This window comes from Electrona antarctica (genome assembly GCF_951216825.1).
Source record: "Electrona antarctica genome assembly, chromosome: 17".
Classification (NCBI taxonomy): Eukaryota; Metazoa; Chordata; class Actinopteri; order Myctophiformes; family Myctophidae; genus Electrona; species Electrona antarctica.
Window position 1 is genome coordinate 7,444,925 of NC_136798.1, and position 11,947 is coordinate 7,456,871.

The 11,947-nt window shown below is 46.0% G+C and overlaps 1 protein-coding gene across 2 annotated transcripts; it reads right to left on the reverse strand.

Moving 5' to 3' along the window:
• Nucleotides 1–1,584: 1,584 nt before the first annotated feature.
• On the reverse strand, nt 1,585–11,431 carry kcnk13b (potassium channel, subfamily K, member 13b; the record flags this gene model as incomplete). Of its 2 annotated transcripts, none has more annotated exons than XM_079526856.1 (5): nt 1,585–1,740; nt 5,296–5,535; nt 6,403–6,534; nt 7,840–8,246; nt 11,095–11,431. In XM_079526856.1, the coding sequence occupies 5 exons, from the start codon at nt 11,429–11,431 to the stop codon at nt 1,585–1,587; spliced, it is 1,272 nt and encodes a 423-aa protein (XP_079382982.1). The 2 variants fall into 2 exon arrangements, with proteins under 2 accessions (XP_079382982.1, XP_079382981.1); XM_079526855.1 differs by having other exon boundaries at nt 5,296–5,538.
• Between the last annotated feature and the right edge of the window lie 516 nt (nt 11,432–11,947).

Consider the following 11,947-nt stretch of genomic DNA (forward strand, 5'->3'; position numbering starts at 1 on the left):
GCATTATTCCATGCTACATAGAGAGAGAGAGAGATGTTCAAGATGTGGGAAATAACACGTCTCAAGTACCGTTAATTTTCAGAAAGCTCACATTCAGCCAAACCCTTGACTGAATTACAGTCTGCTCATGAATGTACACCTCCTGACCTGTGCACTGATAGCCAAGCAGTTAAGGCGCAGACAGACGAGTCCCGCCGGGTTCGATTCCCGGGCCCGGTGAACCTTTGCTGCATGTCACTCTCTCTCCCTGTTCCCTTATCTCTACACTGTGAGGACTATTAAAAAAGGGCTGAAAATCCATCCATCCATCCATCTTCAACCGCTTATCCGTAGTCGGGTCGCGGGGGCAACAGCTCCACCAGAGAGCTCCAGATTTCCCTCTCCAGAGCAACATTAGTAACTTCCTCCTGGGGGATCCCGAGGCGTTCCAAGGCCAGCGAGTCGATGTAATCCCTCGCTCTCATCCTTGGTCTGCCCGGGGGTCTCCTCCTCCCTCGGGGACCTCCCTAGGTCGGGGACCTCCCCGAGGACCTCCCTAGGGAGATGCTCGAGAGCATCCTAACCAGATGCCCGAACCACCTCAGCTGGCTTCCTTTCCAGAAGCAGCGACTCTACTCCGAGTCTCTCTCACGTGACTGAACTTCTCACCCTATCTCTAAGGGAGATGCCAGCCACCCGTCGAAGAAAACTCATTTTGGTCGCTTATTCGCAACCTTATTCTTTCGGTCATGACCCACACTTCATGACCATAGGTAAGAGTAGGAACGAAGATTGCTCGGTAGACAGAGAGCTTTGCCTGTCTTTTCGTCACAACAGTGCGGTACAGCGACTGCAATACCGCCCCTGCTGCTCCGATTCCCTGGCTGATCTCCTTCTCCGTCCTCCCCTCACTTGTGAACCCCGAGATACTTAAACTCCTTCACCTGAAAATATAACTTTAAAAAAAAGTACACCTCCTATATAAATTTAGTTGAATATAGACATTCAGGAAACTATAAACTACTTCTCTTGGATATGATTGGGCTGGAGAATAGCCAGATTATTTCCAGGACAGCCAGTTGAATATAATCATATAATGACAATGTTGGGTCTTGGTGATGGACAAGGCGGTAGAGAGGGGTCAGAGGTGCAGCACAGCGAGCACAGTCAAGGTTTATGGTCAGCGTTACTTAAGACACAAAGTTCCCCATCAGGTCTGAATCTGAAACGCGTGGATAGGATACAGGGTCTACGACAGGCTGTGCCGTCTCCATGGAAACTGCTGTCCCCCATGGGGGAACGCTCCTGGCACGTTGGGGTCCTGTGAGACTCCGGCAGATTATGATGCATCTTTCAAGTGTCTGCATTCTGTCGCGGCGCAATGTGATTCCTAAGTGTATCCCGTGGGGCCGGCTCGCCGTCCAATATCATGTGATGGAAATATGATGTATTCATTTATTCACTCTGACAACGCCCGTGAGACGATGATGTTCCCCCCGTAGAAGGCAGCCCCTTGGCTTTGACAACCCGCCCGGTGTGTCTGTGTGTCTTGTCGATGTCCCCTTTGCGTCGCTCTAAAATGGACCCGAGTGAGTCCTTTTGACCCTATCTGTCCTCACTGGTCTCTGCCAGTCGGTTGTTCATGATGCCAAGGGCGCCCACCCCTCCAGAGAAACCGTTTTGTCGCGAGCTGGAGCCGGACGGGCGAGGGTGCCCGTTGGCCATCTCTGACAGCTGCTTCTGCATTATGGCGAGGTTCACCTGTGGCATGGGGAGACGAAAGGAAATTAATAGACAAGGAAGGAAGCAAATACTGTCTGTTTCTGGCAGCGCTGCATGATTCTGTCGATGTGAGATAGTGTATAAAGGCATATAAGGTGTATAAAGTTAATTCAAAGTTCTTTACACAAAACAAAGCATTGAGACTTTGAAACGTTGAAATGTGCTATATAAAGAGGTCTGTCTGTCTGCCTGCCTGCAGTGAAGCAAATAGCCTGCATCCTGTATCCTTAGACTCACTAAATTGTCATGTCACCCTCCGGGGGTCCTGTGATGCAATACTGTACTCAGTACTGTACTCTAACGTTGTTGAAGTAGGACTCATAAGGCCAAGCAAAAAAGAACTCTGGTCTCCGATTGGCTGTCATTTTTGGGCTGAGTAGGTAGGGAATTTATTTTATTTTATTTTTTTATTTTATTTTTTTGTGGGAAGGAGGGTAGCAAGGAATTTATTTTATTTTATTTTAATTTTTTCCCCCTATGGCAATGATGGATAGGCATCGTAACTCAGGCAATATTTGTTTAAATAATTCTTCTAAAGTACACTGTAGGCTACTTACAAAAGAGTGTCAGAAACATAACACTGTATGCCTACAGCATTTGAAAACTTTGAATAGAATGTCCACACACTGGTTGAATATTTTTGAGTTTTAACTTAAGTAATGCTGATGTTTAACAATAATTCAACTCTTGAGAGTGGAAAATGGAACCCATAAGTGTCCACTTGGTTTCATTTTACACTCAAGAGTTAAATATCTACTGGTATAGGGGTTCATTTGGTTACCAACTCTCCATTATTTAGCTGGGGACCACCTGGAACCCCCTCAAGGACCACTGGTGGTCCCCGGGCCACTGGTTGAGAACCACTGAATGAAAGGAATGATAGACAGTATGTAGAGCACAGGCTGGGGCTGACAGAGGAAAAACAATGGTCTGGACTCAGTGGACTGGTATTAGCAGAGGGGGTGAGAGAACTCCCTCAAGGACCACCTGGGTCACTGGTTCAGAACCACTGACTTGAACAGATCGTTTTTAAGTTTTTAATACACCTTACAGGCTCGCGCGCGTGCACACACACACACACACACTCTCAGACCCCCCCCTCTCACTCTCTCCCGCACGCACGTCAGTATGTTGTTAGCGTTAGCAGTCAACATTAGCATGAGTGTAGCTTCAAGCTTTCACAACTAACTGCTATCTTTGTCAAACAAAACTGTCGGAGCTTTTGTTTTTGACCAATGCCCACTTCAAAGATCATCTGATCTTACACGTGGAGCAAATTAATTAATAATGACCTACTGACAGTTTTGGGTAAAAGACAACTAGCTCCGCGATGAGTACACTCAGAGAGCAGGCAGCCCTGCCTGCTTGCTGCACTGCTGCTGAATGATCAGAGCGGAGAGAGAGAGAGGGAGGCATGCACTCTTTCAAACTTCACCGTGCGTTGCGTTAATCGCGCGTCAATGAAATTGACGCCGTTAAAAGGAATTTGCGTGCGTTAACTTTGACAGTCTTATACAAATGTAAAAAAAAAAGTAATAAAGCTGAAACATGATAGTGTTTTGAAGCAGAGAGCTACTGACTATCTGGTTTGACTCGCTCAGATTATTTTTTTTTTTCACCAAATGCCAATAAAAGTATTTGGGTCGGAAACCGGAGACCAATCTTTTTTTTTGCTCGGCCTAAAATGTCCCTGGGACCCATCTAAAAGGCCACCCCTGGGTCCCGGGACCCATTACATTGAAAAACTATTTACATCACTGTGCCTGTCTGTCTGTCAGTCAAAGTGCTTTGCACAAAACAATGAGCACTGAGACATAAAGATGTTGGCCCCAAACCATTCAATGCTTTATAAACCAATAGTATATTTTGAAATACATTTTTGACAGACAATGAGCCCGTGGAAAGATCTAAGAACTGGAGTGATATACCGGTAATCCACTTCCTTGGTATTAGTAAGGACTTGTCTGGAGTAGCAGTGTTCTGAATTAACTGAACTGCAGTCATTTGATTGAATTTTAGGGAGACCTGTAGACACTGTTATAATGGTCACGTCTACTACTGATGAATGCATGCAAGTTTCTCCAGATCCTGCTGGGACATAAATCCTTTAATCCCCATTTTTACACCAAGATTTCTTGGCTTGTGGTTCTTAAAATTACAGATTAAAGCTGTGCACTGACTTTTAATCATTGTTCCTCCAAAAACAATTGCTTTTTTTATCTGGCATATCCTCATTTACTTTTATGGTTATGTAAATGTGTGTGTGGTCTGTATAATAATTATTACATCATATTTTGTGGTTTTATATAATAATTGGGAGTGAGTCTGCCGTTCTGACTACAAGTTTTGGAGTTTGAGAGCCAGGAGCTAGAAGAGTCTAGGTCTAGTAGGTTGTGTGGAATGTTGGCCAGGGTGTTTTAGAGAAGGCTCTATTCGCTCGAACCTTCCTGCTGATCTAAAGTGAGCGGGAAGGCTTGTGGGTTGGATCATGTCCTGACCGAGTCAGTGACTTTGGTTCCCTTGTAGGCCTTCACCATTCACCAGCGTTTTGTACTGGGTGCAGGTAGTAGCAACTAGTGATGGCCAACCGTTAACCGTTAAGAAATTGGTAACCGGTAATAGTTAACCGTTAAGAAAGAAAAAAGACGATGCATTAAACTGAAACTTCCATTTCTCTCCAAAAGGTTACCGGTTAATAACATTTCTCCAAATGGCCATGACTAGTAGCAACCCAGAAGCCAATGAAGGGAACACAAAATTGAGAATTGTGGAGGGACACTTAATGACCATGGCCCCTGATTAAATTTTTTAGTTATTAACCCCTTACTAGCCTGTGTGCAGCCTGAAGTCTTCAGGCTGGAACTTGTTGGTTGTTCCTGAGTCGAGTCTGAAGACAAAGGAAGACAAAGGTCTGAAGACAAAAGTCATTCTGGCTCTCAGGCTCTCAGGCTTGATGAATCAATATATTTCTTTGTTAAATCATTTATTAAAACCTACTTTTATTGGAAGGCCTTGCTATTAAAAAAATTTGACTCCCTTAATTATTTCGTATATTTTGTACATGGTATCGTGATTTCACTCTGTTGCATGATCCTATTTTGTCTTCACTTTTATGCACTTTGCAACTTTGTTTAGATCTGTGTTAATTCTTTCAGAATATTTTTATTTAGTCTTTTGAATAACACACCATTTAGTATTAGTCCTATTTAGTCTTCTGAAGTCTCTTAGTCTTAGTCTTTCAACAAAATGAACACTGGACTGGCTTAGATCAGAGCCATATAGAGTATAGACATAGTTGCGACATTGAGGGGGCAGAAAACAGCCTGGTCACGTGGTTCATGTACTCGCGCGAGCCCATAGACTCCAATGCAGTCCGTAAACTTCCAGGTTGTCCCTTTTCAATAGACGTCTATGTAGAAGAGCCTGGCCCCATGAAGTGAACGGAGTTGTCGTAACTCTGTCTTACTCTAGGCCTTGTAAATAAAGCTATTATCATTCATCATTCGCTATTGTCCTTATTATTAAACGCTGTACCTTGTTGGCGGCCAGGAAGTCCCTCATGGATATCATCTCTCCGGACATTCTTCGCCCGGCGGTGTCCGTCTCGCTGACCCCGTCCGTCTCGATGGAGGGGTCCCGGCGCGCTCGCATGTGGCCCGGCGCCACCACGTTGCACCGAGGCTGCCGGTGCGGGTGGTGGTGCCCTCCGCCCTGGCCCGCGGGGAGGCAGCGGCAGCAGGGCGCCTCCAGCCGCCGGAGCAGCCAGTTGAGCACCTGCAGTGGTGGGAAAGTCAACTATATTAATCTATGCATAGTCTAGTATAGCAGATTTAATAGAAAATCACATAGATCAGCAGATTAGTGGAAAATAAGAAAGTACATCAGAATTGGAACACAAATGCATAGAAACTCATGCACATTTACTTACTTAGTGTAATTTTGAGGTATTTGTACTTTAATTGCGTAATTCCAATTTCCAATACTTTTAGTTCTGCTCCACTACATGATCTCAGAGGCAAATATTGTACTTTTACTAGTTACTTTGTAGATTGTGATTATTTAAAGATTTTTTTTTTTGGGGGGCTTGTGTATGCCTTTATTGATAGTTAACAGTAGACAGACAGGAAAGGGGGAGAGAGATGGGGAGTGACAAGCGGCATAGGCCGTCGGGCTCGGGAGTCGAACCCGCGGCACGCCGTTTGGCAGCCTATAGGTGCCCACTGCCCAGACGGTTGAGCTAACCGTCCGGGCCAGATTTGGATTATTATTACAAAACATACATTGACCACTTCAGAAATACATACATAAATACATCAGCTATACTTCATACATCAGCCATACTTCAGCCATACATACATTTCGGCCATTTGAAAATAGCAGATCAACAAGCTCACAATGTGTCGCATTGCGATGCATTGTGAGCTTGTAGATCTGCTATTTTCAAAATGTTTTTTATACAGTACAATGAGTACATTTGAAAACTTGAAACAGGACATTGTGCACAATGAGTACTTTTACTTTTGGTACTTTAATACAAACACTTTTGTACTCAAGTACATTTTTAATTCCGGACTTTTACTCGTAACGGAGTATTTCTATATTTGCAGTATTGATACTTGTTTTTTTTCCACCGCTGAGCACCTGCTTGATGATGATGGAGATGACGTTGAACAGGGAGTAGATGCAGCACACGCCCGTCAGGATGAGCAGGAAGTTGCCCAGCCGGTAGGCAGCCGTGTTCTGGCCCTCGTAGCTGGCCTGCTGGCTGCTCACCTGGTAGGGATGGGACCATAGTTATGAAAATGACATGTCACATTCTCCCCGTGTCCCCTAGTGTAGGTACCCTCACAAAAAACATGCAGTAATCCTGGTCTCCAGTTCCTTTCCCCTCCATCAGGTGCCCCGGCTGGCCAGGGGGAGGTAGTATAGACTCTCTATACTACCTCCCCCTGGCCAGCCGGGGCACCTGATGGAGGGGAAAGGAACTGGTTGGAAATGGGAATAACTTGTTCCTTCCACGCGAACGTCCCAAGTCCCACTTGGCACTTTATGTAGACTTGTATCCAAGTCTACATAAAGTGCTATATTTAAAATACTATCTAAGTCTACATAAAGTGCTATCTAAGGGGCTAGTGCTACGGGCCATGGTGGAGTCTGAAGAGGTGGGTTTTCAGACTACGGCGGAAGATTGGGAGTGAGGCTGCAGTTCTGATTGTGATGGGAAGTGCATTCCATAGTTTTGGAGCCAGAAGGGAGAAGAGTTTGGGACGTGTGGAGCGTTGTCCCGGCGTTTTTAGTGAAGGTACTTCCAGCTTCCCTGCGTTGGCTGATCTGAGTGCGCGGGAGGGTTTGTAGGGTACGATCATACTTGTAAGATATGGGGGAGCCATGCCTTTGGTTGCTTTGAATGACAGCATCAGAGTTTTGTATTCTGTGCGGGCAGCGACCGAGGGCCAATGGAGGGAGCGGAGAAGGGGGGAGACGTATGAGAATTTTGGCTGGTTGAAGACCAAGCGAGCTGCGGCACATGCCGGTAGGCCAGTAACTAGTAAGGCCCTCCAGCATCCCTATTCTGGAGGGAACTCGGCAAGTGGCGAGTGAAGCAAGAAGCTCTCTTGCACTTCTTTACAGGTCCATTTCATCACGTCTAGAGGGTTTAAGTGGTACTGAATTTGCAGCTCGACAAAAGCGAATTCATCCCAGTGTGTAGCCTCGGAAACACAGACGTTTTTATTTCCAGGGAGGAAAAAAAGTCTGGGGCCCGAGTCCACTTCAATTCAGCATAGAGTAGCGCAAACGTCGCTCACTCTCTTATGATTTCTGATCGTCTGCACCTTTTGTTAAATTGACGCAGATACACACACGTAGACACACACTCCTCTCTCTCTGTCGCTCTAATTAATTAGTCTCATGTCCAGCAGCTGTGCCTAGTTTCTCCCGGCGGATCCTGCCGGGAGCTGCCTATGCCATAAAAAGCATAGGTGAGTTCCAGTCTACACACACGATTACTGTGAGTGGTTTGTTTTAATCACGATAAACCCTAATACCGATTATCGTCCCACCCCTCTTAATGCTCACCATGTCCCCGAAGCCGATGGTGCTGAAGGCCACGAAGCAGAAGTACAGCGAGTCCAGGTAGCCCCAGCCCTCCGCCGCCGAGTACATGAGGGAGGCGCAGCAGGACACCACGACGGCCGCGATGCCCAGGATCAGCATCACGCAGTAGACCGAGGGCTTCCAGCCCGCCAGGCCGTCCCCTCTGCCTCCTACCCCGCTGCCCTCCGAGACCCGGCGGCCGTTTGGCGTCAGCGCCGCGGCCTTGCTCTGGCGCCGCTCGTGGCAGGACTTGAGGACGTAGGCAATGACGGTGATGACACGCTCCAGGAAGAGGTTGAAGAAGAGGATGGTGGAAGCGCAGCCTATGAGGCCGTAGAACATGAGGAAGACTTTGCCGCCGATGGTGGCGGGAGTGGTCATCCCGAACCCTATAGGAGACACAGGGCATTAAAACGTTTACGTTTAAGGCATTTGGCTGAACTTGAGGTATTGCAGTACGCATGTACTGTTGTATACTGTATCTGCTATTTCTGAATAGCCAACGCAAACATCTAAAATGACAGCTGCTTTCCCGGTCTTAATTAAACCCGTCAGAACTGGATCCATTAGCTGGATCCATTAGCTGTTGGTGTACACAACTTAGCTGTCTAAATTAAACCAAATATGCGTTTAACGAAAAAGCGAAATCACTCTGATTTCTAGCGACACTAGATTCTCTTCCTGCATGAGCACATTCTCAAAGCCTTACTGTCACAAAAGGATGTCCTCTCTGCTGCTTTTGCTCTCTCTTATTCACTCGCTGTCTCATGCATACATGCATGGGTGTGTGTGGGGGAGGCAGAGAGATGTTCCATAGAATCAGCTGCTAAAACCTAACCTTTTACAAATACAAGAGTTGAACTCGTCTAATTACTGACCTCCCCCTCACTCTGCCATCGTCCTTGACTCAGACATACATCAACAGATATCCTTCCTTTTCTCTATCCGTCCATTTCCCATGGTCACGAACGAACGCACGCACACACACACACACACGCACGCACGCACGCGCACACACTCACACTCACACACACCCGTACACTATACTGTATATTGTTCTTGCTCAACCACACAACGATTCGTGTTTTCAGCCCATGGGTCCAGAAAATCACTACCATCATTCCCACGGGGTTTGATTAGTCTCGTTCTATGTTGCCATTGAATTCTCTTTAATTGTTTTGCAATAGCTTTCGCTGCAGGCTTTTTTTTGTGTGTACTCTTTTAAAACAAGGGCCCAACACTGGTAGACAGAATTAGGTGTACAGAAATGACAATACAGAAACATGCACGCTACGTAATATTTGAATGTTTAAGCATCACGGTTGCAGTTGTAGATGGACTCTTCCCACCCAAATGCCCACTCTTATTGATTTCAGGTCAGAGAGTACAGCAGCTGAAGGCAATGCTAAGTTTCACCTCGGTAGTTTTCAGTATTCACTCAAATTCAATCATATCAACCCATTCAGACCTGAGGCCGATTCTACAAACGCTTAAATCAGTCGTTCTCTCACACTTTCAAGATTAAAATTAAATAAATTAAATAAATAAATAGCAGATGCACAAGCTTGCAGCACAGCAGACGTGTGACCCGCACGTCACCCGCTATGTGAGCCCGTACATCTGCTATTTTTGAACAGCCAACGCAAAAATCTAAAATGACACAGATGCGTACCCCGGTTTGTACTCTTTTTGCTGATTGTAGTGATGATATCTTACTTGTTTGTTTGTACTTTGTATGTGTGTTGGTTGTGGTGTAATCACAGTATCAGGTCTGAAGGCGGATGATATTGATATTCAACCAGCTCCAAGCAAAAATATAAACGTCGTCTTTTTTCATCCGTTATTGGAACACCTGATTGCGCTGCGTGAGCCAGACCCCATGCACCTGCTGCTCTCTCCATCTCTCTCTCTCTTCATCAACGAGTATACTGTCTGACTGTTCCCATTAAGTACCCATTCTGGGCGGGAACCCCTTTTGGTGTTTTAAGCATTATGTTATACTAGCAGATCTACAAGCTCATAGCACGGCACCGAGTGCCGCGCTACAAGCTTGTAGGTCTGCTATTTTTGAAAAATCGTGAAAATGCGGCACAAATCTTTGTATATATATTCTTTCAGAGTGAACGTTTTTAACTCAAATCTTTGCTTCTGAGGGGTCCCTGGAACAACATATTTTGAGATTAGGGGTCGCGGCCAATTAGATATAATTCTGGGTGTCCTTGACATGAAATAGTTTGAGAACCACTGACATAGAAACATGAGGTAAACTGTCATGATTTAGAAGACATTTGTAGAATCGTCCTCAGGTCTAAATGGGTTAAAGTCGTCTGTGAAACGATGTTTACTAGAAACATGCACTGAAACACGGCGTATACTCTTAATGTCACAAAGACACTGGCTGTGCATTCAACAACCCTGACTGACAGGTGTAGCACCAGCTGTGCATTCTTCGACATTGGCTGCACTGTTGCTGAGCTACAGAAAAGCAAAGATAAGTGCTATCTTGCATCATAAAATAAAAGCATACTCCTCAACATGGCTTTGTAAAACCATTAAAGTACAACACGGACTTCTTTGGAGAGGATGTGATTGCGAGTTTGCGACCATATAATCATTGGCTCTCCAGCCACAAATTGAGAAGGATTTCTGTCTGCGGAATAATGACGACAAGCAGACAAATGGACTGTACTGTTTATTTGCAGAGTGTTTGATGTGCCAGCTGACCTATTGAGTACAGTATACATACCTATACTGTAGGCTACACAACGAGGTCAAACTCAAGTTGCGTTATTGTTGGCTAAATGCATCTTGATGTAAAATGTAGTTTTAAAGCAGCCTATAGTGATGGATTTAAATTTGTATATATGGAACTTTTATACTTCACAGGAATTGCTTGCATTTACAATTTTTTCTATAAATTGAGATTATTGACCATTGGATTCAGCTTTATACCCCACCCCGTGGTGGGGTATAATAGATATCACCCAGAAGAGTGTATTGTGAAGGAAGATAATTTCTGAACGGTATGTCCAGTCAAAATGTGTATATAATATGATCAAAGTTACTCCATTGCCCAGTGTAGCCGACAAAAGACGAACTCTAAACTTACTAAAGTTATTTGGTTTTCTTTGAGTTTGATTGGAAATAGTTTGTTCACAAACAAACACTGCTTAGGTGACGACAAACGGTGCTTTAATAAATAGCCTACCAAATAAACGCGGTGCCGTCTCATCTCACCTATGGTGGAAACCACGGTTCCCACGAAGTAGAAGGCTCCGGGGAAGTCCCAGCGAGGTCTGATGGCGTCCACGCGGATCCCGGCGACGTTCGCCTCCTCGTAGCTCCGGAGGAAGTCGTTGAGCTCCGCGGCGCTCAGGTTGTACCTCTGGCTGAAGCGCTCGAACCTCTGCGCCCAGCGCGCCTTGGCCTCGTGCTCCATGGGCTGCTCCAGGGCCGAGAAGACCGCGGCGCCGCACAGCAGGTAGCTGATGATGAACAGAGCCAGCATCAGGAACCTGGCGTTGTCCTCGTTCAGTGGGCCGACGCCGCACGCACAGCCGCCTCTACACGCCATAGTATGGTGGTGGTGGTGGTGGGCTGCCGCCTGCTACCGCGCAGCTGCTGTGAGGAACCTGCTGCTCCTGCAGTGACATGGTGATCTCACATTATTAATACGCACTACTACACTACTGCTGTTATTATCGCCCACCGCCGTAATGCGCTTCATGGAGAAGGAGAAGAGAAGGAGCGAGCATGAACAACGAGAAGATGCTCAGTTCGTGGTGGAGGAGGGAGGGAAAAAACCGCTGCGCAGTTCAATTACTTTGAGGATGTTGAGAGAGAAGCTAAAAAAAAGCGAACAGAAAACGGAGGAAGTTTAGCTCCGTCACAGCAGGCTCCTCTCCACCTGGTGGCAATGATGGCATTCTGCTTCCTTGCGGGAGGGTCTGTCTGTCTGTCCTTCTGTCTGTCTGTATGTCGGTCTGTCTGTCTGTCTGCGCACGAGTCACGAGCCAAATCTATACGCGAAAGTCTAAAGCGTTAAGCGTCTAATAACGTCATCAAGCTCGATCCGCGGATAGCAGACGAA